Raw genomic sequence first — 26,421 nt, forward strand, 5'->3', positions numbered from 1 at the left:
GTCAAGCAGCGCCATCTGTTGTGGAGTAGCGAAACTACTATATTGAGAAGAAAGTTAAGATTTTGTAATTCAATTTAGAATAAAATTGTTTCTTATTGTTTACAAAAAAGGACTTTATTTTTAAACGATATTGGCAATATTATAATTTATTATTTGATTTCGTTTTTGATTGATTATAATGAACATGTGTCAGCAGTTTTTAATTTTGAATGCATCCATTTCTATATTGCACGTGTTCTCTATGGAAAATTTCTATATTGTCTGTGGTATTAAAAAATTGAAGTCCCTTCGCTTTTGTAGTCGCGTTTTCAGCGTTTATCATGGGAAAAATGCTGTTATAATCCGCTAACCCAGAAGACGTGCCTCAGAAATCGTCGGAAACACGTGCAGTGAAAAGACAATTAGATATTTTATACAATTATATGATTAGTTGCTCTCATTTGACAAATTGCGCTAGACCGCATATATAAAATGGCAGCCCTACCACGTAGAATAATCAAAGAGACACAGCGACTGATGCAGGAACCAGTGCCAGGAATCAGCGCGGTGCCCAGCGAGACCAACGCTCGCTATTTTCACGTTATCGTCACCGGTCCCGAGGACTCGCCCTTCGAGGGGGGCCTCTTCAAATTAGAGTTATTTCTACCGGAGGACTATCCCATGTCAGCGCCTAAGGTTAGGTTTATAACGAAAATATACCATCCGAACATAGATCGGCTGGGCCGTATATGCTTGGACATATTGAAAGATAAGTGGAGTCCAGCGCTGCAGATCCGCACGGTGCTGCTGTCGATCCAGGCGCTGCTGTCGGCGCCGAACCCAGACGATCCGCTGGCCAACGACGTGGCCGAGCTGTGGAAGGTGAACGAGAGCGAGGCGATCCGGAACGCGAAGGAGTGGACGCGGAGATACGCCATGGACAACTGAGTGGCCACCGGCGACCCGCGCCCCGCGCCCCCAGTGCCTGTCCCGCGCTCCCGCCCAGGGCGCGAACAACAGATATATCATTAAGAGTGCAAGTTATGTTACACATCCTAGACCGAGTAACTTGTGGAGAGACTATTGTGGATAAATTTATATCAGGGGGTGTGGGCGGCGCGACCGAGGGCTCGTACACGGCCGCGCCGCCGCGCCCGCTGCGCCGGAGCGCCACGGCCGCCGCCGGAGCAGGCCGCTGGCCTCTGGCCGCACTACAGATCATTGTTTACCCGTTCACATGTAGCTTCGTTATGATATTAGGTACGCATATTTTTTTACTATCATTAATAGCAAATAAAATTTACCTGGAGACTTAAATGTATATATTTCATGGTTACAAATTTGGTTAATTTTATACATGAATAGCGGAATAATACTGTCACAAAGTAAATGTCTTTGTAAACGTCATGGAACACCCGCTCTTGAGTGCAAATATGCTTAAATATCAGTTAACTGATCTCTAGTGATACTGAATGTTAATTTAATTTTTGTACTAGAAAGTGGAAGCATTTTAGGTATTTTAATTTTCACTGTTAAGCTGCATCAACATAATTTCACTGTGAATCTTTTGTGTACTATTTACATCTTGTATAAAAAGTTATCATTAAATTGTATTTATGTAAATTTAATTTGGCTTTGTGAGCAACTTCAAAATACATAATATACAAAAGCTGACCAATATTTTATTTATAATAATTTGAATGTACATGTTGAGTCAAACATATAGGTGTATTCAGTTCCGAGTAGTTAGGTTACGTTTGACTGCAGTAGCTAGGACCTTGTAGTGTTAAGATTGTTTGTGTTTATCAAGTACCTATTTGCAATCAATAAGATAGATCTCCTAATAGTTATAGGTTGATTTGCAATGTCTGTAATTATTTCTGAACAAATTAAAATCGACTGACTCTGTGGGTATAACTGAGGTGGATAAAACTGTGAAGAGTAACTTAGGTTCTTGCACATAATGAATTTAGCTTATGGGCTTTTTATATCTCAATTTGTTTACATAGAATAAATTTCTTTGTTTTCACAACTATAGCATTTGGAATCAATGACCTAGTTATCTGATAACAATTGATCTGAGATTGTTGTGAAGGGCAATAGTGTAGTGCCCTTGTTTACATATGGGCGTGATGAATAGTACATAAATAAATTGTTTTATATCAGTCTTAATTAATTTAGTATAGGTTAGGTATATACCTATTTCTTATCTTGATTTTATAATGCAATTACCTACAATTAAAGTTCTGATAACAATGATCTTGTAATGAATACAATAAATTACAAAAAACAATGCTAACCTGTTACTGTAAATATGGTTCATCATATCCATATAGAAACATATTAGCTCACAAATATATCCCAATTGAGGTAGACAGAGGTACATCGATCGCAAGATGATCTAAGTACCTATCTACCCATACCTCACCTAGAATTCTGTTAGAATAGAACAATATGATAGTAAGTTCGTCATATCCAGATACAGGACATTCTTTTTCGACGTGACGTTTTGTAGGTTTATCTAGGATGGTATGGTATTAACTACTTTGCGGTTCTAGGACTATAATACCATGAGTATGTTTGTTTCTTGTAAATTATGATTCCGCCCAACCTGCGTCCCTTTGTTGTTTATCACCTCAGGCTACTGATAACTGTTGTGAAATGATAACTTGTCTGTTACTAATTGTCACTGTACAATTCACCATAGGTAGGTTTCCTATCTTAGGATACCAGCCCCATTACAATAGGTAGGTATTATACCTCGTAACATCACGGTTAGAATGACAGCAGGACAGAGATATAGTACATAGCCTAGTGAGATAGAGATGATAGATACCTATGTCTCTTGCATTAACGGTATACAGCTTAATACAAGAGACGATGATATGTCATTCTTATCATGATCTACCTACTACATTTTAGGAGGTAGGTAGTAGGTATCCAAATTCAAAATTCAAACATATATAGTAAACATAAAAAATAAAAACATCGGTCCGCGCGTAGCCTTCACGATTCAAGACTAAAACTATGACTGAGAGGGGGTGAGGTAAACTTAGCTCAGACGCTGGTGGGGAGCGGAAAGTTGCTGTTATAAACGTAGGTAGTCCTTGTTCTGTGGTAATGGGCTTCAAACCACAGACATTTTTAGATTTTTTAGACTATGTGGATGAGGAAAACACATCTGTTGGCAATGATTATTAGTAATGAACAATAATAATTGAGCTATGACTAATTGTAATATAGGTACCTACTAAAATTTTAAATCACTTATTAATTCTTCTACTTCACTTATTAGGATTGAATCTACAAGTGTTTCACTTTCAGTGTTTGCACTTCTGACTCTCAATTTCGGTTTGTTGTTCAATGGAAACATCTGAGCTAGTCTCTCAAGAGTTATAATAGATTAGGGTTGCCAAGCGCACCTCTTCCGCTTTTCCCAAATACACGAACGATTGGTTCGTGTTTCGTCATAAACCAAGTCAAAATCAATATATAAAGTACGTTTATAATGTGTTTACGTGGGTTATTTGAGTGTGCGGCAATGAGTAGATGTGTGTTGTACATCCATACCTTACCTCCCGCAAAAAAAATCAGAAAAAATGCAGTGCACAGGCGACTCCCCGTCTACAATTTTTCTTATAGTATTGTAAGGTAATCTGCCTGAAAAAAACTTAATTTAACAACTACTGTTATTATGTGATGCAGCCAGGAAGCATCCATTTGTTTGAAAATTGCAGTCATCTCTGATCGTAATAGGTACCTCTTTGACAATAACTTCTGTTAATCAAGATAATTCAAAGCTTCAAATACAGCAAAGTGAAGTAAGTAAAACATAAATGTATACTGTTTTCTTGACATTTTTGGTTTATATTATATATTTGTAAAACCTGGGCATTCTGTGTTAAGTGGTCAACTTCAGTTATTTTTATCTATTGCTCCTTAAATATTTCCCACAGACTGTTCATCTCATCAATACAACTTGAAGATTAAGTTAAGCAATCGTTCACCGCTGGAAAAATAATAAATAGTTAAGTAGGTACCTACTTAATGATGGTTAATAACTACGGCCCTTGAAATTGTGTCTTGTTGAGAGAACGCGAGGTGCTTCGGGGTCCCTCGCCGCGGGTGTACAACCGACATTAGTCCAGTCACACTCCAAACGTCGTGGCCACAACACCTACCACTCGTCCAACGTGTGGAACTAGATAATAGCTTATTAGTAGTGGATAATATTTATCGACGAAATAAATACCTACGGTTATACGAAAGAAAAGTATTATCCTTAGTCTCCCCTAACGCTAGTCATCAGGGCTCTCTTTTTTCGAGCATCATACAAAAAGTACTGTACAAACCGCTATTTTTATCTAACCTGACCCTTTTTTTTTATTTGGCCTACCCTTTTTTATCTAACCTAACCCTTTTTAAATCTAACTATACCCTTTTTTAAATATAACCTAACCCTTTTTAAATCTAACCTAACCCTTTTATAAATCTAACCTAACCCTTTTTTAAATCTAACCTAACCCTTTTTTAAATCTAACCTAACCCTTTTTTAAATCTAACCTAACCCTTTTTTAAATCTAACCTAACCCTTTTTAAATCTAACCTAACCCTTTTTAAATCTAACCTAACCCTTTTTAAATCTAACCTAACCCTTTTTAAATCTAACCTAACCCTTTTTAAATCTAACCTAACCCTTTTTAAATCTAACCTAACCCTTTTTAAATCTAACCTAACCCTTTTTTAAATCTAACCTAAACCTTTTTTTTTAATCCAACCGTACCCTTTTTTATCCAACCTAACCCTTTTTTATTTAATTTAAATTAATATATGCTAAGCTCAGAACAATATCTCTATCTTGGGCAGTAGGGTTACGAGAAAAAGAAAAAGCCAAACCTTTTTTAACCGACTCCAAAAAAGGAGGTAATTTATGATCAATCACAGCACGTTTTTGACAGAATAAAACCCTTTTTTGGGGATTTTTATCTATCTCTTTTTTGCTGTAACCTAACCCTTTTTTCGATAAGTAGTGTTTATTTAGATAAAAAGAGAGTTAGGTTAGATTTAAAAGGGATACTATGTTATATAATAAAATACGTGGTAAGTTGTTCCAAAAGGGTTCGCTTAGATACAGTTTTATGTAAGTAATAGAAAATAGAGAAGATATACTCCATACTGGTCTGAGTGGACAATAGCAAAATTCCTAGTTGTCACCTCGGCGGCCGGCCTTAGCCTACTGGTAATAATTCGTTGAAAACGAATAACAATAATTATCGGACGTATTGTATAGACCAGCGCCTTGGTATGCTGGACAATTTGTCCGCGACAATAGAAGAAAAAGACCGCCAGGCAAAAAACATACCATCCGGGCAGCGCCCCAACTTTCTTACGCGTTACATAGGTAAGTACCTGCTTTGTTTTTTTCCCTGTCATTTCAACTGGAGGTAAAAAGTAGTACGACATTTAGTTTTCTCGCTCGCGACGCGGTAAAGGGGCTATGTAGGCAATAGTTAGCTTAACTATGTGTCACGCTACGGCTACTGGAAGGGAAAAATTATGAGAATATTTTATTAACTCTATAATACGGTTACTGAACTACATATGAGGCAATACATTTGAAACTCATACGTGCCTGTCCCATTTGTGAGGCAAATCTATGTACATAACAATGTGTTTATCGAAAAATAACATTGCATGTGAGGGGTCGATGTCTAATTTTCAGTGAACGTGTTAATTTGATTTATTAAATAATTTTAATAATAATAATAATCTTTATTGAACATACTTACAATTTTACATTTATAAAAAAATACAGACAACTATAATATGACCAATTGCTCTAGCTAGATATGTGGCGGTCCCTGCACTAAGCTCAGCTTGTATCACAGGGGCCAGATTACGATTTCCTATGTTAGGATTTACAAAATTTCTGAGAATATTTGTAGAATCAAAGCAAGACAAGACGATGTTTGACGGGGTGTACAATCTATGAGCGTGGGTGAAACAGCGTCATACAAAATAGAGTTACTAATCGGTGAACGCCCACGTCAAGTTTCGAAGACCTAAAACAAAAATGGATTAACGCAAAAGTGAATGTCCTATAATTATGACACTCAGAATAAAACGACAACACATCAGTTTGTTCAGTTTATTCTTAACTTTAATGCAGACTAGAATAATACTCTTAGAAATGAGAACAACAATAGTTATTTCACATGTTACAGTGTACCTACCATATACCAGTTTTCACAATAAAAGACTATTTATTATCTGTGTTTCACAATGTAAATAAATCTTATTCACAACAGCTAGCAATATAAAATTACATCAGACTGTATACCTATATATACTAGTACAGGTTGGAGGATATTGATCGGTATAGCCAGCGTCCATAAAAAATATTTAAAAATTCAAATTGTAACGTACGATCGAATTGTTTTAATTTAGTACCTATAGATTATACTAGATGGCGTTGAATGCAGATTCATCGTAAAATCGACGATTTCCCGTACTTCTTATAGCTTCAATTGGTTGGGGTTACATTACGAAAGAAAACTAAGTACAAAAAGTATAATTACCTTTTCAAAGTTACTTTATCACAATAAAAACTTTTTTCTATTACAAATAGGGTGAAGATGCGGCCTAAGGTGTATGGTTCGCACTTACCTAGTGCCTATGGACTCAAGTTTTGAGTAAAAATTAGCACTGTGACCGGCATAAGCATACAACTGCCCGGACCTCTCTTCTCTAGCAGCTTCTCCAGACATGAAGCCGGAACACGAGTTCCGTCACTGCTTTGTCTGGATGGTGGTAACCAGCCACGGCCAAAGTTAGGACTTTTTCTTGCTAATACAAAATAGAACAGAACTGTTTCTATAATGGACACTGACTACACAGCAAAGGAAGTTCAGAACTTTTTGGAAAAGGGTATTGGTAAAGGGGATAGTACACATTTGAAAGCATAGACAGGATTAAATAGAAGCAGATTAGATCAGTGGGTTAGAACGGTGTACAGACGATCACGTCAATTTATTTTATACATAAATAATGTGCGGGTAGTTTTCAAAATCACTGTTTTCTTACTTAGTGACGATAACACGAACAATTTATTCAACGAAGATCACAAGGCTACAGGAAAGGTAGGAAATATATACTTTGACCGGTAATTTTGAGATCTACCCGCGAAAACTCGTCCTCAGAGCGCTAAGCTTAGCTAGTATTACGTAGGACATACATATACCGTAGGTTACATAGTATGCTATAGCGACACTATAAAATTTACAAAATATGATATATCTTTTGAAATGCTACACGAAATAATGCTTTTATAATATCCACTAATCAATTCTTTATATTTCAATATGTTACGGTATCTATCAGCGGTCGACATTTGTCCCTCGACCACGAGGTGTTAGCTTAAAATTCTGATACATGACTTCTACAATTTAAAAACTTACAATTGGTAAATTCAAATATAACTCTTTATGGCCATTCTTAAGAATTTTTATTTCTCTTAAACATACAATTGTCAACACAGAGAATGTCTTTAAATATTTGCATTTACTAGTTGTAAGACGAACCATTTCAAAATCTATATTTTCTATCTAAGCTATACATTATACAAACCGAATGGCTGAAGTTTCGATCAGTTTGAACTATGGTGCAGATGGATGCTAAATTAAACGATTTTATAAAATTAGGTACAAAACAAACTTAACAACTTCATAGACCAGATACATTAATCACAAAATAAATATGGAATGATTGTGTTGAGATTAAAAATATTTGTTTAGAGAATACCTACAGCCCTGTAGCATTCTGTCTGCATATCGCTCGCGACAAATGAGCCAATGGAATTGGTTTATCGTTTGCCCGATAAGAGTTGGTACATTTTTGTCTATCGCGCGACGCTACGGCCACAAAAGCTCTTCCCATCTTCATTTAGGTTTAAAAAGATTCATACGTTGATAAAAATCCTGCTAAACTTTAAAAAAATATTTATACTGACTGATATTTTCATTAAAATTGAAAATGATTTATACATAACATTACAAAAGCGGATATGAGTGGCTCGATATCGATTTGTAGGAATAATCGTACAATCGTAATTATAATAAAATACTCGTTACACATTGTCATGACAATCAAAGACTTTGTCAACACGTTGTACCTACTACCACCACAACCTTACGTAATTAAAAAAACGTTATAATTTCATAGATTTGCCAATGACTAGATTCCTTTTTGTTTTTTTTTTCTATTCCGTTGAGTGTTTGGCTCAAAAGTCTCGCTATCATGAGCCGTAAAACACATCTAAGAAAAAAGTCGATATTTTTTTTATCAAATGGAATTATTTTTGAAAGTTCTAACTAGCGGTCATTCAGGTCATTGTAAATTAAAGGTTTATTGGTACCAAGTACAACGCGCGACTTTAGAGAGATATACAACTTATATTCTACCTTATATAACCACATAAGCATTGTAAGCATTATCAAACTTAGACATCACATTACATAGTTCATCGTGGAGTGATTTTGAGTATTGTTCGACAGCTAAGCTACATGTTGAATCCTAACCTCGCTTTTACGTTTCAAAATATAATATGAGTCAAATTATTACTCTTTTTTTTACATGAGTTCAATTATGATGGGCAAGTAATGGCGTGATAAAGGTTTTTTCCTTATTTTGAAGTGCAAAACCATAATCATAATTCGGCGATTGGCATATTCTTAGTATCCTGATGTTTTTAAACTAAATTCTGCTTCATCAATAATCATAAAATAATGAATATCATCAGCAACGTTCTAAAAAGACGTTTATCCGAAGCCGTAAATCTGCTAATAAAACATACGAACTTTTACTTTTTATATTGAACAGGTGAAGACAAGGTTTATTATGCCAATTTATTGCGTTTTTTATTTAATCGGCAATGTTAAGATATGATTATGCCGTTGAATCGGAAATGGTAAGATATGGTAATGCATTTAATCAACGGTAAGTTACGATTCTGCCACCAGTGAGCGAGGATAGGCAGCAACAGTGTGGGCGCGTGGTACGGTAAGCAGGCACTTGTAGTTGCGCGGGCGCGCTTATATGAACACAGGGTTCTCCTGCCCCGTTAACAGTCGGAACATCGACGTTGGCATCGTCTTCATCAGGATCTGTGGATAAACAAGTGATTCTTGATTTTCAAATATTCTTAAAACAATGAGATAACAATAAAACATAATATTATGATCTTTTATTTGCCATTTTAATAGGTACATTATTATTCAGATTTTTATGATGGTACGAAATGGTAACCTTTAATCTCAGCTCTAATAATAAATATATTTAAGTATTTACCAAAATATCCAAAATGTTATAGAAAATAAGTTGTAATACAGGGTGTTAGTGACATTGTAACGAAAACGTTGAGGGGTGATTGAGGCTATGATTGAAATGAAATTAAATTTATTGTCATAAATGTGGTAAGTATATCGATGGAAGTACCTAAAGCTTATAGCGCTCAGCACATTTAGTCATGTTGTGATATACAATAATAACTACTAAAAAATATTACAAAAACACTTATCTATATAAAAAAAGAAAGAAAAGAAAGAATACCTATTTATAAACTGATTCTGAGTTGATATCAAGTGGAATTTTCCGTCGCAAAAGTATGGAACTGAAAATAATTTTTCAGTTGTATGGCTACCGTATGTACTTGTGCGGGGTGTACGTGACATCGTAACGAATACTGAGGGGGACGATTCAGCTGATTTTTTTTTTTTTTTGACGAAAAATTCCACTTGATGTTAATTCAGAACCATGTCTGAATCATCCCCCTGAGTATTCGCTACGATGTCGCTAACACCCTGTATATGTTGAAATCGCGAATCCTTGATCACGCTTCGGGCAGGTCCGTTTCGTGCCATTAATCACATCTCGGACACTACATATAAAAATATCACTGTTACCGTGTGCCGCGAGCGAGACAGAAAATTCGCGTGCGCTCCCCCTTACTCCTAGCGGCTTAAAGTGAGACCCAGAAGTTAATCTAGCTCGTCACCAATACGAATTGGTACAGGGCAGAGTGTCCGTTCTATACGTATTATTATTTTTTATTCTATGTCTGTATATATAGTATACAGAGATAGTCTACATATAATTGGGTGGTATCCTAGGTAAAAGATAAATTACGAAATTCTGATTACTAAATAAATACAGATCTAAAACTGACGAAAAACATTTATGAATTGTAATTAAGAAAATGTCCGACATTTTACCACGTTTTTCTATGACGTCACAGGGTGCTTTTTCGTGCAAATTCCATAGTAATGTCGTGTTTTGACGTTTAGTTTTCCGGCCAAGTAGTGCCATCTGCGGCAAATCTACAATAAGTCACGTCAAAAAAAAAGACGTTTAGTAAAATGTAACTGATTTGGCTAGTTGGAAATTCAGCCTAATCTATGCTGCTGTCAAATTAATTAAGCTGCAGTTATTAAACTGAGTACAGTAATACGAACCTCCCCAACAGACGTAGCTAGTAAATTAACGATCCGTTCGTGAGGTACTGCGACGACGCTTTGGGAGTTGATCTCGATGATGCGGTGGCCCACGCGCACGCCGCCGCGCTCCGCGATGCCGCCGCGGAGCAGGCTGCAGATCTAAAACGGACAATTCAACTTTAGAGATTCCCATTACATTTATAATTAAAAAAAAAATGTTCCAAAAAAAAACTTCTTTATATTTGAATAAAATGAGAAATCAAAGTATTTATATCGACACTGGAAATGGAGTGAGGGACGTAGCCACGATCTCAAGACTGGTACTTCTTCTAGCATGTTGTCTTAAATATATGTACGGTCACGAGCATTAATATGTACGTATACACTTTGGTACCATGTCACATAAACTTTTTTGACAAATTGAACTGTAAGTCTCACTAAATGTCAAATATGTTAGTGCGACAGAGTCCTAAAGTGGGTACATTATATATTGCTCATGGCTGTACTGAGTGAGAGCCCTCAGGACTTTCCATTTGTCCGGCAAAGTTAATGCCATTGTCACAAAAAAAAATGGCAACATTCGGTAATGTATGATGGAAAACTAGAAATATACGGTCATCAGCACTATTATGTAAGACTGTTTAGAACCCGGTCGCATTAACGCATTTGACATTTTAAAGAGACTTCGTTTGGATTTGACAAACAAGTTAATGCGACAAGGTTGTGTAATCAATAATAATGTACTTACCACACCGTTTTGAACACTAAAGCCTAGCTGGTACTTAGTGTCCGGCCGTTTTATCTTGACCTCCACGACGGGCGCGCAGGGTACCACCGTAAGTTTCACCACTGTCTGGTTCTTAGAGTTCTTTATGTAAGTCTGGCACGTCGACAGCGGTAGACCCACCAAGCTGACACCGTTGATGGCTATTATTTGATCTCCTGTCGAGGAAATACTCTCAATTAGGTTTTTAAACAGGTGCATAACATACTCTTAAACAGGCTATATACTTCCTAGTGTTGGGCGCAGGCCTCCCCTCAATCAACCGCGGTATGGAGAATACTCCACCATGCTGTTCCACTGCGTGTTGGTAGAGGTACAGGGTGTTAGTCCCACTGTACAGGGGGACGATTCAGCTCCTGATTCTGAGTTAATATAGAGTGGAGCTTTCCGTCGCAAAAGTATGGAATTGAAAATAATTTAAAAACCGAAGTCCGTATAATAATGAATGTTTCTGATACCTATATTAAGCTGGCCGCAGCGCGCAGCGGCCCCAGCCGGCGCGAGATTGGCGATGACGACAGTGGGCAGCATGGAGCCCCATCCGGACTCCACCACAACCACGCCTAGGATCTCGCCTTTTGTCTTTGGAACAACCACCTGGAGAGCAAGGTACTTACTTAAGTGTCTACTTTGTCGGAAAACGAAGAAGGCTTCCACCATCAGATAGGAGTAATACCAAGGACAGAATGTGAGTGTGTGTGTGTATGTCTGTGTCTGTGTGTGTGTATGTGTGTGCGTGCGTGCGTGCGTGCGTGCGTGTGTGAGTGTAAGAGAGAGAAATAGATAAAAGCCTATAATTGAATAGTTATCCACTACGTTTTACGATCGATGAATGAGGAGGAAGCATGAGAAGTGTGTCAGGGTCCAAGCTAATGGAATTCCAGTCTCTCCTTATGAGACAGCGGCAGACGATACGTAAAAATTGTCGATTCAATGTGTAAGTAGCCAAACCTACTGAATAAAGATATTTTTGAGTGTACTTAATAAACACAGTAAAAAAATTATACCTCTTTCTGCAGTTCCTTCTTGGCGAACATCTGCAGCTCGTCTCCGAAGATCTCCTGGCTATTGAGCACCTCCTGATAGTCCATCTCCTTCACGAAGCTGTGATCCTCAATGCCGTTCGCCTTCAGGAACTCCATGTACGCTACTTGGAACGCCTGGCCGATTGACTGCGCTATGAATTGGGCCTGTGGATGGATGAAGATGTTTCATTAATCTTCTGCTTCCTCTCTTCTTCTTCATAAGTGGTAGTAGGAATGTAGGTAATGGATTGAAGTGACAAGGTAAGAGTGAATGTTTAAGATCTATCTCGAGAAGCTTTTTTGGTATAATAACTGTGATATCAGGGTTGGTGAGGCGACGTGAGCACTGAGGGGTTAAAAGGCCACATTGAAGCAATTAATCTAAAAAGCAATATTGCTATTCGACATTTGTTGATATTGCGCACGAACTGTTACATGCGCAAATGTCAAATTGCAAAATTACATTTTAAGATGAACAGCTTTGATGTGGCGTAGACCTTAAGGGAGAAGACAAAAGAGTTGATCAACACGCTCTAGGATTTTTGATTGTTGAACGATGTTAATTTATCTATTGATCCAATTGTAAAGCCCTATCTCTTCAAAAACTAAACCCAAACTTACCTCCTCGCTCTCAAATACATGGCAGATCATCTTTGGCGTCCGATTTAGCTTCGGCTGGTCTGAATCGTTCTCGTGCGGGACGAACCTTCTCCTGGCCATCAGTACAACAAGATCGCCAATATCTGCGATGTACGATATCGTCCTTAGAGCGTGATCCATCATGATTTCTTTCAATTCCGTGTTCAGAACCATTATCTTCTCTGTCGATATGAATAGGTCCACTTCTGTGCTCGGCTGGTTTTCGCCTTCAGGAGCCTGTAGACAACGAGAGGGTTGGAGTAAATTCCAATTATATTTCATGAAATATAATCTATGAGAATAATCCGTGTTAACTAAGTATATTGAGTTAGGTGGCAGTACGAGTAGTATACCTATAAGAATATATACTTTTTGTTCGTGGAGATTTTAAATGATTGACCAACTAAACAAAATGTCTTGAAGTTAAACACCTAATCAAGTATGCATAGAAAATGGGGGTTAAAAACAACATAGAAGCAATTCATCTGAAAAGTAATATTGCTATTTGACATTTTGTCGACATTGCGCACTTACTATTTATTATATGCTCAAATGTCAAATAGCAATATTGCTTTTCAGGTGAATAGCTTGGGAGTGATATTTTTAACCCCAATACAAATAGGGCTATGGCTGATTGTGAATTGTGAACCTATAGTACCTATTATAGAATAGAATAATCAATTATTGTTTAAAATGTGGTGCATAAGTCGTGTACAATATAAAAAATAAATAATTATACTTTCACACAATTACTTATAACAAAAGGTTATTTGCCTTTTTCTTTTTATTAAATTGTTAGGAAGGAAGTGATTTGTGAAGTAGTTAGTAGTGTTTAGTCGGTCAACGCTTAAAATGTTGTCTTTCAATACTACAATGATAGGGAATGCAAAAATAGTCCTTAACAAGCGAATAAGATCACAAAAACATCGGACAATGATCTACTGGTTGTAAAGATGACACGAGGAACTTACCAAAGCCTGATGATGTCCAAAGTAGCAAAATGAGACAAAGAAAGCAACATTAATTTAGTTATTCGAATAAAATTTTCACTCAATAAATTAGAAAATCGACGAAAATCGTCTTTTTCATAATACGGATTTATATGACCCACAATTTGCATTCATCAATAAAAAATAGTTTTTAATCGATGATGAGTCAAATTTAAATCTAAATTACAATAAAACCATTATTTTGTTCGCTCCAGATATCCGATATTCAAATTATAAAAGATTAAAAATCTATAACGATTTCGTTAGGGTTTACTTCCCAACAGATCTGAAATTCACTAATTATAATTTTCAAAAAAAGACCTAATTTGTAGCTACCAGAAAATTAAAACTAAATTTTGCAACTATCAAAAAAATAAGGACTAAATTTTGCTGCCTGCCAAACCACCTTGATCTTAGTGACGGCCTCTTCGACCATATTCTTTTTGAGCCTCTTCTTCCTGCGGCGGGAGTCTTCGTCGACCTCCACGGAACCAAGGAAGGCCAGGCGGAAGACTGCGGCGGGGGCCGCGTACACTCCGGAGTATGGGCCTTCGCACCATTGCCCCAGACGGCTAGCCTCCTCGAACACACGCACGCCACTCACATACCAATCCGTGTGTCGTATTTGGGGTTTTGCTTACGTTTTTAATTCGACTTTTTTTCTTTTTTTTTCTCAAATTGTCTCGGAACGGAATCATTTGAACAGCACTAGTAATGTTTTGTTTGTAATGATTTTAAAAGCTAAAATGTACGGCCTTTCTCAGCCGAGGATTGATGAGTATTCGGTGTTAGTATGATTTTTCCAAGAGATTTTTAAATGTAAGCAAGTCTGCAAGTCTGGTAATGATTGTAATAAGATGCTTAGATTTGAATATTTTCCTAGAGTTCTTTTTTTTAACCCATGCACAATTTCGCCATAATAGGGTGGCTAAAATACCTTATGTTCAGATCAGAAAAATGCCCCGAAAAAAGCCAATTCCAATTGAATTTCCGCGCGCAAAAGCAAGCAAAACAACCTCGAATACAACACACTCAACAATGATATGTGAGAAGCGAGCGACATCTCCGTTAGTATGGAAGCAGATTGGTTAGTATTCATCGATTCTGCGATTCTGTGCTTAGCAAGCTGCCGAGTGTGGCGAACGCGGGCCGCTGTGTGAATCGGGTCATGTCTCATGCTATATCGTGCGTAGTGAAGTGCTTTTTTGACAAATAACGCAAGTTTTATTTTTCAAATTATTTCTTTCTTTTTTGTTTGTCTTTTATTTCTGTTTTAGTCATCGACCAGTTTGATTTTCGAAAAGTCGATTGTGTAAGGAAATATGTTTTTTTTTCTGAAGAGAATGATGAATGTTTATGTTTCGTTTTAAATAATATTACTAAGTTTATAAAAAAGTCCTCATTCCAAAGTACTCGTTTTAAAGCTTGCATGCAAGTCTGCACACGTATTAATAAAGTATAATGGAGCACAATGTTAGATTTGTATGGACGATTATGCAAAGATAGATTTTATTTATTTGATTAGTAAACAATTCAAATGTGAATATTAACACATTTCAATCGCTTACTCTGTTGCCATGAACCTCGAAGAAGCAATCATGCGTAAAACTCTTGTTATAAAGTCGTTTGACTGTCTAAGAAATAAAGTTGGCTTCGTAAACGCCTAACAGATTCTTGTTAATCGATCGATTATGGAAATCCCGTTAAAACCTTAAAGAATGAACATGCCAAATACGAAAAAGATCAAAAATCGCACACGATGGAGCTTACCTTGAGTATTGGAGCCTACGAGAGGTTTAAAATATTTGTGGTACAAAGCATAGCGTAAAGCGGATAGCAAGCGACAGAACACAGTCGAGGAGGCTAGCCGGCCTACCTCGGCGACGCTCGCCGGGGGTGAGGAGCACACTGAAAAAATAACTCTAGTGCCAAGTCAATAAGAGCAGAACGGTTTGGCGGGCAGGTTCGTGGAAGTCAGGACTGACTCAGTCTCAGATCCACTCTCAACTCTAATGTCTATGTAACAAGGTTTCGTTCAGGATAGGACGAGGATAACCCACTAGCATTCTCAAAACACTAAACCTAATGAGCATGAAATTACGTACGCAGAATTAAACAGTATGAAAATTAGGGGCGTATTGCGTGCATCGAAAGAGAAGAAAATGTGAAGGTGCCTATAGCAAAGGTGAAAATTTAAGTTTTTGTCCCGCTCTTTTTCTTAAGTTGAAAGAGAAAATGCAGTGTTGACAGTTTGAAAAGTTCAAAGTAAGGTAACCAATAGAAGGCGTGCATGTAGCAGCACAATCTCCTATTGGTTGACGAAGGAAGAGTAGGTTGGCCAATAGGGGTGCTACAGGCACACAAAGAGTGAGAAAACAGAGGTAATTTCATGCTCTTATTTCAAAAAACATCTACGAAAGATACAACATGTTACATTTACCGATTCACACTAGCAAATGTTGGCATTTATTTGCCATATTCCAACGTGTTCGATTATTTATATGAGAATGCATGTATCAGAAGTTGGGTAATTCAACTTGTTAAAGACAGAATTTCAGAATATAAATAATTCAATATAAAAAATAATCACTTAAAAATAATTCAATTATATTAAACATGAGCCTATTAACGACTAATCGTTTGATGAATTATAATAATTTTGATGAAAATTAATGTCTCCATGACAATATTTGTTATAGCCCGACTAAATAAAAGTGCGTGGATACCTTGATTCTGGAGACAGCTTCTTCGGCTTGTAGCATCCTCGTGGCTTTGGTCGGTTGACCTTCGCAGGCCAGCTGCGTAGAGCCGAGGTACCTCGCTCGGAATAACACGCCTTCGATGAGCACTGAGCGAACATCTGGAATACATAATGGATATTAGTTAGTACCTTGTTTTGTAGTGGAAACAAATTATGTAGTATTAGCTATATTAGGTTTTGATCAGGCGGTCTTTCGTTGTACAATACAACATAAATACGTGTTGTGGGTATGATGTCGGGACAAACCCTTTCAGAATTTAACGACCTCATATCAATAATGTTTGTAACAATGTTTTGTAACAGTAAACATATAAATAAAAATAATAAAAAATAAATGCTGCGTGTATTCGAACACAAAACAAGCGAAAAAAAGTTGAATAGTGACAGTTATTATTTTTAATAAATTAACTGTAACTTGGAATAGGCTGTAGGTGAAACCTTGTATTTATATAGTTACAAATAAAAAAAAAATAGGCGGGAAAATAGCAAGTTAACGATGTACTGAAGACAAGGCAGCATGGTCTTATGATCTTAGCCTGACCCTCAAATGGGCAAAAGAAAAACAAAAAAAAGCAAGTTAACGAATATTTTTTTACAATGATAGATTTGAAACGTTTTTAGTGAATTATAATCTATTTGGAATCATTACTAATCGCTACAAAAAATGCAAAATGCAATAAAGGAAAACAACTGGAAATATTTTTAGGTATGTACCTACTTACTTATCGCTAAAGTAATTTAATTAAGCAGGTATTTAATTGAGTGGGCTTTATCCATATTCGTATTCGTTCGTAGGTAACTGCTATTTTATAACTAATTCTAACATAAGTTCATTTTCTAATTAAGTTAATTTATAACTAGATATAAAGAGAAGATATCTGCTTCGATTGGAATCATCGGATGCAGACTAGATTAGATGGATATAAGGTCTTTGTTGAACGCAGAAATAAGAGACACCAATGTTGTAAAAAAAGTGTGCTATTTGCAACAATTTGCTCACGATTGCCAAGCGTGAACGTTTAAAAGTAACATAATCTATTTCACATAAAAAAATCGAAACTCCACGCAAGGAATATTAAGAAAAATATTAAATATGAGTATTAGGAATAAAAAATAAATGCTATTTTACAGCGGGCATTATATTTTAATTTTTTAATGTTCAAATAATAATTCCAAATCCAAATTTAAAATTTCAAAAATTCGGTATTGTTTCGGTTTTTTGATGTGAATTATATTGTTTTTCCTAGTAGCGTGAGATAGTAAGTGAACTCACCATATAATTGCATCCAAGGAAAGCGTTAAATACAGACAGACATTATTTACAAACTCTTATTGCAACATATACAAAGCTAAAGACGATGTTTAATGTTAGCACTCACCTTCTTTATTTTTGCTCTTCTTTTTTCCGTCTTTGTCCTGTAAATGTAAATATTTTTGCGTTATGTCATAGAATAAAGAATAACTACGTACAGAACGGCAACTCTCCGGGACCGACTGCTTAAAGTACCCTTAAAAGCACGGATCACCTTACTTTCGGATAATCGGATGATCAGCCTGTAATGTCCTAAACAAACTACGTAGAAAAATTGTGATTTGTTTTCTTATATTTTTCTCTCTGTAAACGTCTTGTCTTTTGATTGTTAGAGTATTATTCCTTATTCTATGTGTTAGTTTGGCATCCTATTATTATATTGGCCCTGATTCCTGTAGACACCTCCTAATTTTATTTTAAGTTATACCCGTCATTTTCTTATCCGCCGAAAAGGAAAGGGACGGATGATCGTCAACAAGGTAATTTTAAAACTAATGAATAACCCGGGCGAATAAAATAGGCATCTCGCTGGTATGCAATTAGTTTGACGTGCTGTCTACTTAACTGTGTCGGGTTACTGGCCGATGTAAAATTGTTAGACAGTCGTTTTCGATTTTTGCTTAAAATTGACGTGTGTTTTATAAATTTTATGCCTGTCGATTACCCGTCCCTTTCTTCTTCAACGGATAAGAAAATGACAGGTATAACTTATAATAAAATTAGATGGCGTCTGCAGAAATTAGCATCATTGGCATCATAAAATAAGGAATGTTTCTTTTATTGTTTTTGATATCAACGTGTTATTTTACCTTTCCATTGTGCGCGTTGTCTTCGTCGCGGTTGTCGTCGTGCGAGTGCGGGGAGCGCGCCGAGTTGGACACGCTATTCGCCGGCATCACAGTCCGGGACTTCGGTTTGCGCCATCCCTGCAAACAAATGTAATTACCCTTTATTTTATCATCTAATAATGCTATTCTTCTTCTATCGTGTGGGTTGTGAGGTGGAGTACCAACCTCATCAACCCTGGTGTCAGATTTACTATTGAGCCGCCAAAGGCCCCTGACATGGCTCATGTAACGACTACTTACTTACATCAGTAAGTAGTAACCGGGACCAACGGTTTAACGTGCTTTCCGAAGCACATATTATCATATTTAAAGATGTATTATGATTTAATTGATTTTTAATTTAAATTGATTAATTTGTAATTTGTGGTATCTATTTTAATGGATGGATTTTAAATCTGAAATAAATTATTTTATTATTATTATTAGCCCTTGCGGCACGACACCCGCGCCGCGGGCGACGCGACTTTGACCAATAGCAGAACGTCGTCTATCTACGTAGATAGCTTTCTCTTGGTCTATTGGTCTGCAGTTGCTGTGCAGAGCCTGCTGGTAAAGGCTTTATTACATAAAAAAAAAATACATTAGAGGACTTACTATACTGTTAGTGACATCGAAACGAATACTGAGGGGGATGACCCAGACCATGATTCCGAGTCAATATCAACACTGCCAGATGGTGTAGGCAAAATTAGCGTCTATCATCCAAAACGAAATCTTGAATTAAAAACCCAATTCGGATGAATGTCACTCGTATGTGATTGTTTTTCTTCATTCAACCACAGAAATCTGCACAAAAAAGTATTTGACTTCTACTTACGCCAATGCTAAAAAAGAATGTTTTACTTATTATTTGTTTTCTTTTGTTTATTGTTTTGAGGCGGAAGACAAGAGAGAAACCACTGCCCTATTTTTCCCTAAAAAAGTAGCATGGTAAAGGCTACATTGACAAGAGCGTGGCTCTTAAATTAATGATGATGGCTTATTATTATTACAATGCTAATGCTAAAATTGAATTTAATTAATACCATACTTAATAATGGAAAAACACTACAGTTATCTCCTAATAACGAACAGGACGAAACTGCATGTAAGTACTTCCGGCTTGATAATCCTGCCTATAAACTAGAGATAAGAATGTTACGTCATTCACAAGGGTCAAGAGATTTATATTAGTATAACATACTTACAATAGTTATTTGAATATATTAAAGCGATAAGTGAGAAACTCTGTAGCTGGTAGGTACTCCTATTGAGGTCCACACCATCTAAAGTTATATCTGTAATTTTCTTATCCGCCGAAAAGCAAAGGGACGGATAATCGACAGACACACGTCAATTTAGGCAGATATTAATATATAATAAGAAAATAAATAGATAAGAAAATATTGGCCAATAACCCGACAGAATTAAGTTGACAGCACACATGAAACGGGTTGCATATCAGCGAGAGGACTATATATAATTCGCCCGGGATATTCAGTCATTTTATAATTAACAGTTGACAATCTCCCGTCCCTTTCCTTTTCAGGGGATAAGAAAATGACTCTGCTGAAATTGCGTCTGCAGGATTCGGGGCCATTATTATGTGACTGGCTGCAGCGTACTGACTGATGACTGATGTACTGTATGATTACTGACTAGACATAAATTCGCACACAAAAATACTAAGAGGTCTGTACGTTGTACTCGTATTCTGTCAATTTACGACTGAACTTCTTAAGTAAGAATTACACGCGCGATTTTATCATTTACGCAACTTTTTTTAAGAAATGTAGGTACGTGCATTGTTGGCTGTTCTCACATTCATTTTACGTTTACGATTGCCACAATCTTGCAGTTCCGAGAATATAAACAACTGAGGAACGCGCCACGGTTGCGTGAAGTTAAATTGCACCGTAATTAACCTTGTTAACCCGGTTTAAATTTTGATGGAAGCGTTGTGGGCGAAAGTTCGTGATGGTGGCTTGTGGTCTTTGTACAAGAAAGTTTATGTGATGTTCAAATTACAATTATTCATATGCTCATAAAACATGGTACACTACAGATAAGGACGATACGTGATACATAATTAAAACACAAAATGCCGGGTTCTAACCACGTTAATCAGGGATATGAGACTCCCGATTCCAACACTGTTACAAGTACCATGATGAGAATATCAGGAGTCTCATATCCCTGATTAACGCGGTAAGAACCCGGTATTATGTGTTCTAATTATGATAATATCCGCGTAAACGTTAAACAATGGACGTGATATATTATTTGAAGTAGGGACCTCGAATTATGAATTTGAATTTTGATGCAAATGAAACAAGTTTCAAAACTGATTATAACTTTAGTATAAACTTAGATAATCCGTATCAATGATGGGTAAAGGCGAGTATTTTTTAAAATCTTTAAAATCGTTTTTTTATAATTACTTTACAAAAATAATATATTTTTTACATAAATGACACTGAATTGGGTCTAAAAGTATTTGCTCTTCAGTTTTGTACTTCTCATATCAAAGGTGCACATAATAAATTAAAACACTATTTGGTTGATAAAGTCTATTAGGACTTAAGAGATTTAAAATAATCACAATATTATGGTGTATTATTGAAATATTATACTTGTTGACGTGTAATATTCAATATGAATAAATAATTGAATGCAATTGAAATTATGTCATGGAGGTATATTGTATCTACCACATAAGACTGACCTTTTTGTTACAAGTTTTTTCACGATTTTCTTCCGTAGAATTTGTCGTACTATCACTTTCCGTTTCCTTTTCACATTCATGATTGCTAGTTTCGTCTTTTGAATCACTATCTTTATCATCAATTTCCTTATCTGACTCATTATTTAATTCACCATTATTATTCGGCTCAATTTCCTCATTTTTCGCTTGATGAGTTGCATAATTTTGGCTAAATGAATTAGTTATTTCGGTATTTGAGTCACTGCTTTCCTTAATTTGTGATTTATTTTCTATTTCAATATTCTTTAGTTGATTTGTTTCTTCGCTTTTGTTTTCTAAATTACTATTCTTATTTATACTATTTTTATTTAGTTCGAAGCTATTTTTATTTGAATCATTGTTTATATTTTCGTTATAAACTTGATGACTTGACTCACTCGTAGACTTGTTTAGCTCATTTGTTTTATTATGCGTTTCCTCACTGCATTCCTGACACGCAATGTCACTGTTATACACTGTCTCTAAACACGGCTGTTTTTCTTCCTCACTCATGTTTTTATACAAATTTGTTTACCTTAAGTCATTCATTGACACATTTTCTTTCAAAAATGTTCACTACACTGCCTATGTTTAGTCTAAATTCATGTACTTAGGCAATAGTCATATTTCCAAGAAGTAACAAGTTTTTAAAACATTTTAAAAACTGTTTAAACATAAGTTCTGTTACAATATTATCGTAAAATTTCACAAGTACACACGTGAGTTACACTATAAATATTCTCACTAGAAATCGCGCAATTTTACACATTCTAAACTCAAATTATTCGCTACAAGCCGGCTGATAGGTAAGTACTAAAATCGACACATTAAAATCGATATAATTCTGTATCATTTCAACACTGTTATCGTTATGAATATAACGGGCTACTGAGCATAAATAAGACGTCGATAATATGCGCGTTCAGATACGTTATCATTGCGCACATGCGCGTGTTCGGACAGTGGTGTTTGTACTGAGTAGCCACTGGTTTACATTTGAAGCGAGTAAACAGATGGTTGCACATAGATTAACGTTGTTGAATAGAGCGGCATATCTATTGAATTGTAAGTAGCACAGAGTTGTATATTATGCGATTGAAAAATCTTACTGGGGAAGTCTATTATAGTCAAGTAATTAAACAGGTTTTAGAATCTAATAATGCTTGTCACGCTTGTTTATAAAATCAGAGTATTAATTATTATTTTTTCGGCGTAGCAAAATGAAAATAAAATAAAAAGTATTATATAAATACATAAAGTATCAGGTTATCAATGAATACAAGCATACTTGAGTTGAGACCCTTTTATTTCAGGACGTCCTTTTTGCTTTTTTGGTATTGTTTTGTGTTTTGTTTTTGTTTCTGGCGTCGTTCTATTCTATTCTTCACAGCCTCACAGAGCAACCGCGTAAATAAGTAGAAAACAAGTTCCGCGTGACCAGTTGATCTATGTCCGCGTATAATAAGAGAGCAAGGTCGCTGCGCATACGCCGGGCTACAGCCGCGGACGGCGCGCGCGCCGCCACAGCTGATGATTGCGTCATCAGATGACTCAACTACTGTACACACTTGTTTTGTTTAAGACTGTAGCTTTTGTTATGGTAATAATGAATTAGGAAGGAGATAATATTTTAAAATAATATCTAACGTAATAACATAAGCTCACGGCTATATACCAAATGGGGTAGTCAGAAGCACATCTATCGCAAGATGAACTATGTACCCACACCTTACCGAGCTTTCTGTTTGACCAACAATATTTTAGGTTCTTTTCTCGTTTATTATTTTTATATTGTATGTCATCTGTCCTACTTGTATACTGTTCTTTTTTTGTGTGATTGTACAATAAATAATATTGTATTGTATTGTACAGTAATTAGCAATTGTCAAAATAGTTAATGTGACATGGTTTCAAAGTGTATATATATTAGGACTCGTGACCTTACTTACCAACCTATTTGACATTTAGTGAGACTTACAGTTCAATTTGTCAAAAAAGTTAATGTGACATGGTACCAAAGTGTATAAATATTAATGCTCGTGACCGTACACATTTTGAATGTCCTAGTGAGAAAGGAGTCTTAGGGTGGTATTAATAAACTAATCTCAGCTTTGAGACTGCTCTCAAGATCATGTCAATGTGACAGTTTTTATTTAAAAACAGTGACTTGGGGTAGTCTCAGCTGAAATTGGTTTATTAATACCACCCCTAACGTCGAAAACTCAACTAGATTAACACTTACCTTGTCATCAAAGAAACCTTGGTCATCAGTCCTTTGCTGGCCTAGCAGCCTATCAGTCTCTAAGTCCGTGTCTGCTTCATCTGAAATTAAAACACATTCAACTCTATACAAAACAGTCACAAATCAAGTACAATAAATAAACTGATTTATTAATTTAGATCTAAATACACACGTCACAAAGTAGGTATTTACACTATTTATGCTCTAGCATGTTGCGGAGTGACAGCTGTCAGAATATACATATTTTTTTAAATTTATATATGAAAATATAAACAAGGAAGTGTAAATAAGAATTGTACGTACACGTATAAAACATGGCATGATTAAAGTGATATATCTGTCGTCTCTTTCGCACTAGGCGTTGTACTATAATATATTATGTCTGTCCATGCCTTACTTAGCCAAACTCTATCGATTGTAAAAATCATTTGGGCACAGGGGCTTGATGGCTTCTAAATATCTTCTAATCATCTTCCGTTCACCTTCTTTTTGTACACCCGTGTTCAAAAATAAAGAATTTGATTTGATTTTGATTTGTTCATATTATATACAGGGTGTTAGTGACATCGTAACGAATACTCAGAGGGATGATTCAGACCATGATTCTGAGTTAATATCAAGTGGAATTTTCCGTCGCAAAATTCATGTTATTTTTTTAGTTTTTCTTAATTATTTTCAATTCTATACTTTTGCGATGGAAAATTCCACTTGATATTAACTCAGAATAATCAGCTGAATCATCCCTCTCAGTATTCGTTACGATGTCACTTACACCCCATACAAGTACATACAGTAGCCATACAAGTAGGTATGGGTGTTAGTAACACTGTAACGAATACTGAAGGGAATGATTCAGACCATGATTCTGAAACGATATCAAGTGGAATTTCCTGTCGGAGAAGTCATGAAAATTTTTGACCTTTTTTAAATTATTTTTCGTTCCATACTTTTGCGACGGAAAATTCCACTTGATATCAACTCAGAATCATGGCCTGAATCATCCCTCAAAGTTTTCGTTACGATGTCACTAACACCCTGTATATTTCCCTTCGCGAGCTAATTAGCCACCTTTATGGCTAGAGTAACCGGGTCGTCAGGATGGTACATAACGTCCTTCGGGCGCCGATATTTTTTCATTTCCCGTCCTAAAGCGGGAAGTATTCGGAAGGATATACAGTCTCTTTCGCACTAGGCGATTTACTGTATTTCAGCAATCGGCGTTCCCCAAAAACACAGTAGATGGCGTTGTTACTTAATTTCATGTCTTTGTTTTTGGGTATAAATGATTTCCCTTTTTACTACACCAAGGTATAATTACAACTTCCACCCATTATTATTTCGAAGCAATATAGGTAGCAACGTCATTTTATACATAATGTGACCCAAATATCAAGCAGCAATAATTATATTATATATAGCTACAAACCCATGTATATGTATATTTTATATATGTTTCTGCCATTACATTACAGTTTTGAATAATTATGTACCCCAGCAATGAGAAAATAGTAATTATCACGTTAAAAGTTGTTAAAATATACTATATTGTTTCCTATGGTAACATCAAATAAACTGTGTACCTACTATATACATTGTCTATGGACCATGATATGTTATTTTTGAATAAAAGTTGGTTCGTTGCTTGCTTCCACTGAAGTACGTCGTTTTATTAAAAGTGAACAACGCCATCTATCGTGTGTCTGGGGAACGGCGATTGAAAAGTCCCTCATTTGTTCTGAATGTAATCATGTGACGTTTTATAGGGTGGAATTCTTTAAATTTGGAATACCTATATTTCTTGTTTCGTCTCTTTCGCACTTGGTTCTATATTTCTGTACTGTTGACATACGCATCACGCTAGACTCCAAAATAGTATAATCAAAGACCTTTGTGAAGTGTGTATACTTACGAGTCGTTGTATAGCAGGCTATAAATAAAATGAATTCGAAAAATAGAAATGAGCAAATAAATAAATTAGTTATCAGTATTGTTCTATTTTTGTTACAACTACTACTGAGTTTCGGACTAAGTAAGTACTATTTTGCCCCTATTTGCTCGACTATGGCGAAAACAAAATGTAGGATTATGTTTCAATAAAGCGTTATGTAATTTGTTGAACGATGAAGCTTTCTTGCCTATTGCTTTGTTGTTAAAATTAAAAAAAGCCTATATAATTAAAGTTTACTATTGGCGAATATATTTTGTATCTCAATAAAAACTACAAAGTTACAAAGACTTAAAATAGTGACGCGTGGGTAGATGCGTATAAACGCCGAAAACCACTTTGTGTTTCTTTTCTAGCTGTACAGTCATGAGCAATTAAGACTCCCACTTTAGGACTCTGTCGCACTAACATATTTGACATTTAATGAGACTTACAGTTCAATTTGTCAAAAAAGTTAATGTGACATGGTACCAAAGTGTTTACATATTATTATTAATTCTCGTCACCGTACAATGTTCAAAGTAAACTTTTTCGGACGGGACTTGAACCCGCAGCTCTTGTCAAATGGAAAAAATACAAAAACTTCAGAAGTAACGCCATCTGTTGACGCAACTTTACCTAGCTGACGAGAACGCATGCGCGCACCCACCGCGTCCTCTCCTCAACCCTGTCCATGCGACTTTTT

The 26,421-nt window shown here is 36.0% G+C and overlaps 2 protein-coding genes across 2 annotated transcripts in view; one reads left to right on the plus strand and one right to left on the minus strand.

The window, feature by feature from the left end:
* Positions 1 to 251: 251 nt before the first annotated feature.
* LOC126372631 (ubiquitin-conjugating enzyme E2 N) lies at positions 252 to 1,653 on the plus strand. The gene has a single exon (XM_050018462.1). The coding sequence runs from the start codon at positions 472 to 474 to the stop codon at positions 925 to 927; it is 456 nt and encodes a 151-aa protein (XP_049874419.1). The 5' UTR covers positions 252 to 471; the 3' UTR covers positions 928 to 1,653.
* A 4,460-nt stretch (positions 1,654 to 6,113) lies between these two features.
* The window catches only part of LOC126372733 (uncharacterized), a 31,209-nt gene continuing 10,901 nt past the window's right edge, over positions 6,114 to 26,421 (minus strand). Inside the window, exons 13-24 of the mRNA XM_050018602.1 lie at positions 23,792 to 23,871; positions 18,789 to 18,905; positions 18,047 to 18,083; positions 16,633 to 16,766; positions 14,313 to 14,483; positions 13,889 to 13,894; positions 12,900 to 13,154; positions 12,261 to 12,443; positions 11,712 to 11,850; positions 11,218 to 11,411; positions 10,488 to 10,628; positions 6,114 to 9,140 (exon numbers count right to left, since the gene is read on the minus strand). Of these exons, the coding sequence (XP_049874559.1) occupies positions 9,069 to 9,140; positions 10,488 to 10,628; positions 11,218 to 11,411; positions 11,712 to 11,850; positions 12,261 to 12,443; positions 12,900 to 13,154; positions 13,889 to 13,894; positions 14,313 to 14,483; positions 16,633 to 16,766; positions 18,047 to 18,083; positions 18,789 to 18,905; positions 23,792 to 23,871 (1,529 nt within the window). The 3' untranslated portion in view covers positions 6,114 to 9,068. The remainder of the gene's footprint in view (positions 9,141 to 10,487; positions 10,629 to 11,217; positions 11,412 to 11,711; positions 11,851 to 12,260; positions 12,444 to 12,899; positions 13,155 to 13,888; positions 13,895 to 14,312; positions 14,484 to 16,632; positions 16,767 to 18,046; positions 18,084 to 18,788; positions 18,906 to 23,791; positions 23,872 to 26,421) is intronic.

The sequence above is a fragment of the Pectinophora gossypiella genome, chromosome 2 (assembly GCF_024362695.1).
Source record: "Pectinophora gossypiella chromosome 2, ilPecGoss1.1, whole genome shotgun sequence".
Classification (NCBI taxonomy): domain Eukaryota; kingdom Metazoa; phylum Arthropoda; class Insecta; order Lepidoptera; family Gelechiidae; genus Pectinophora; species Pectinophora gossypiella.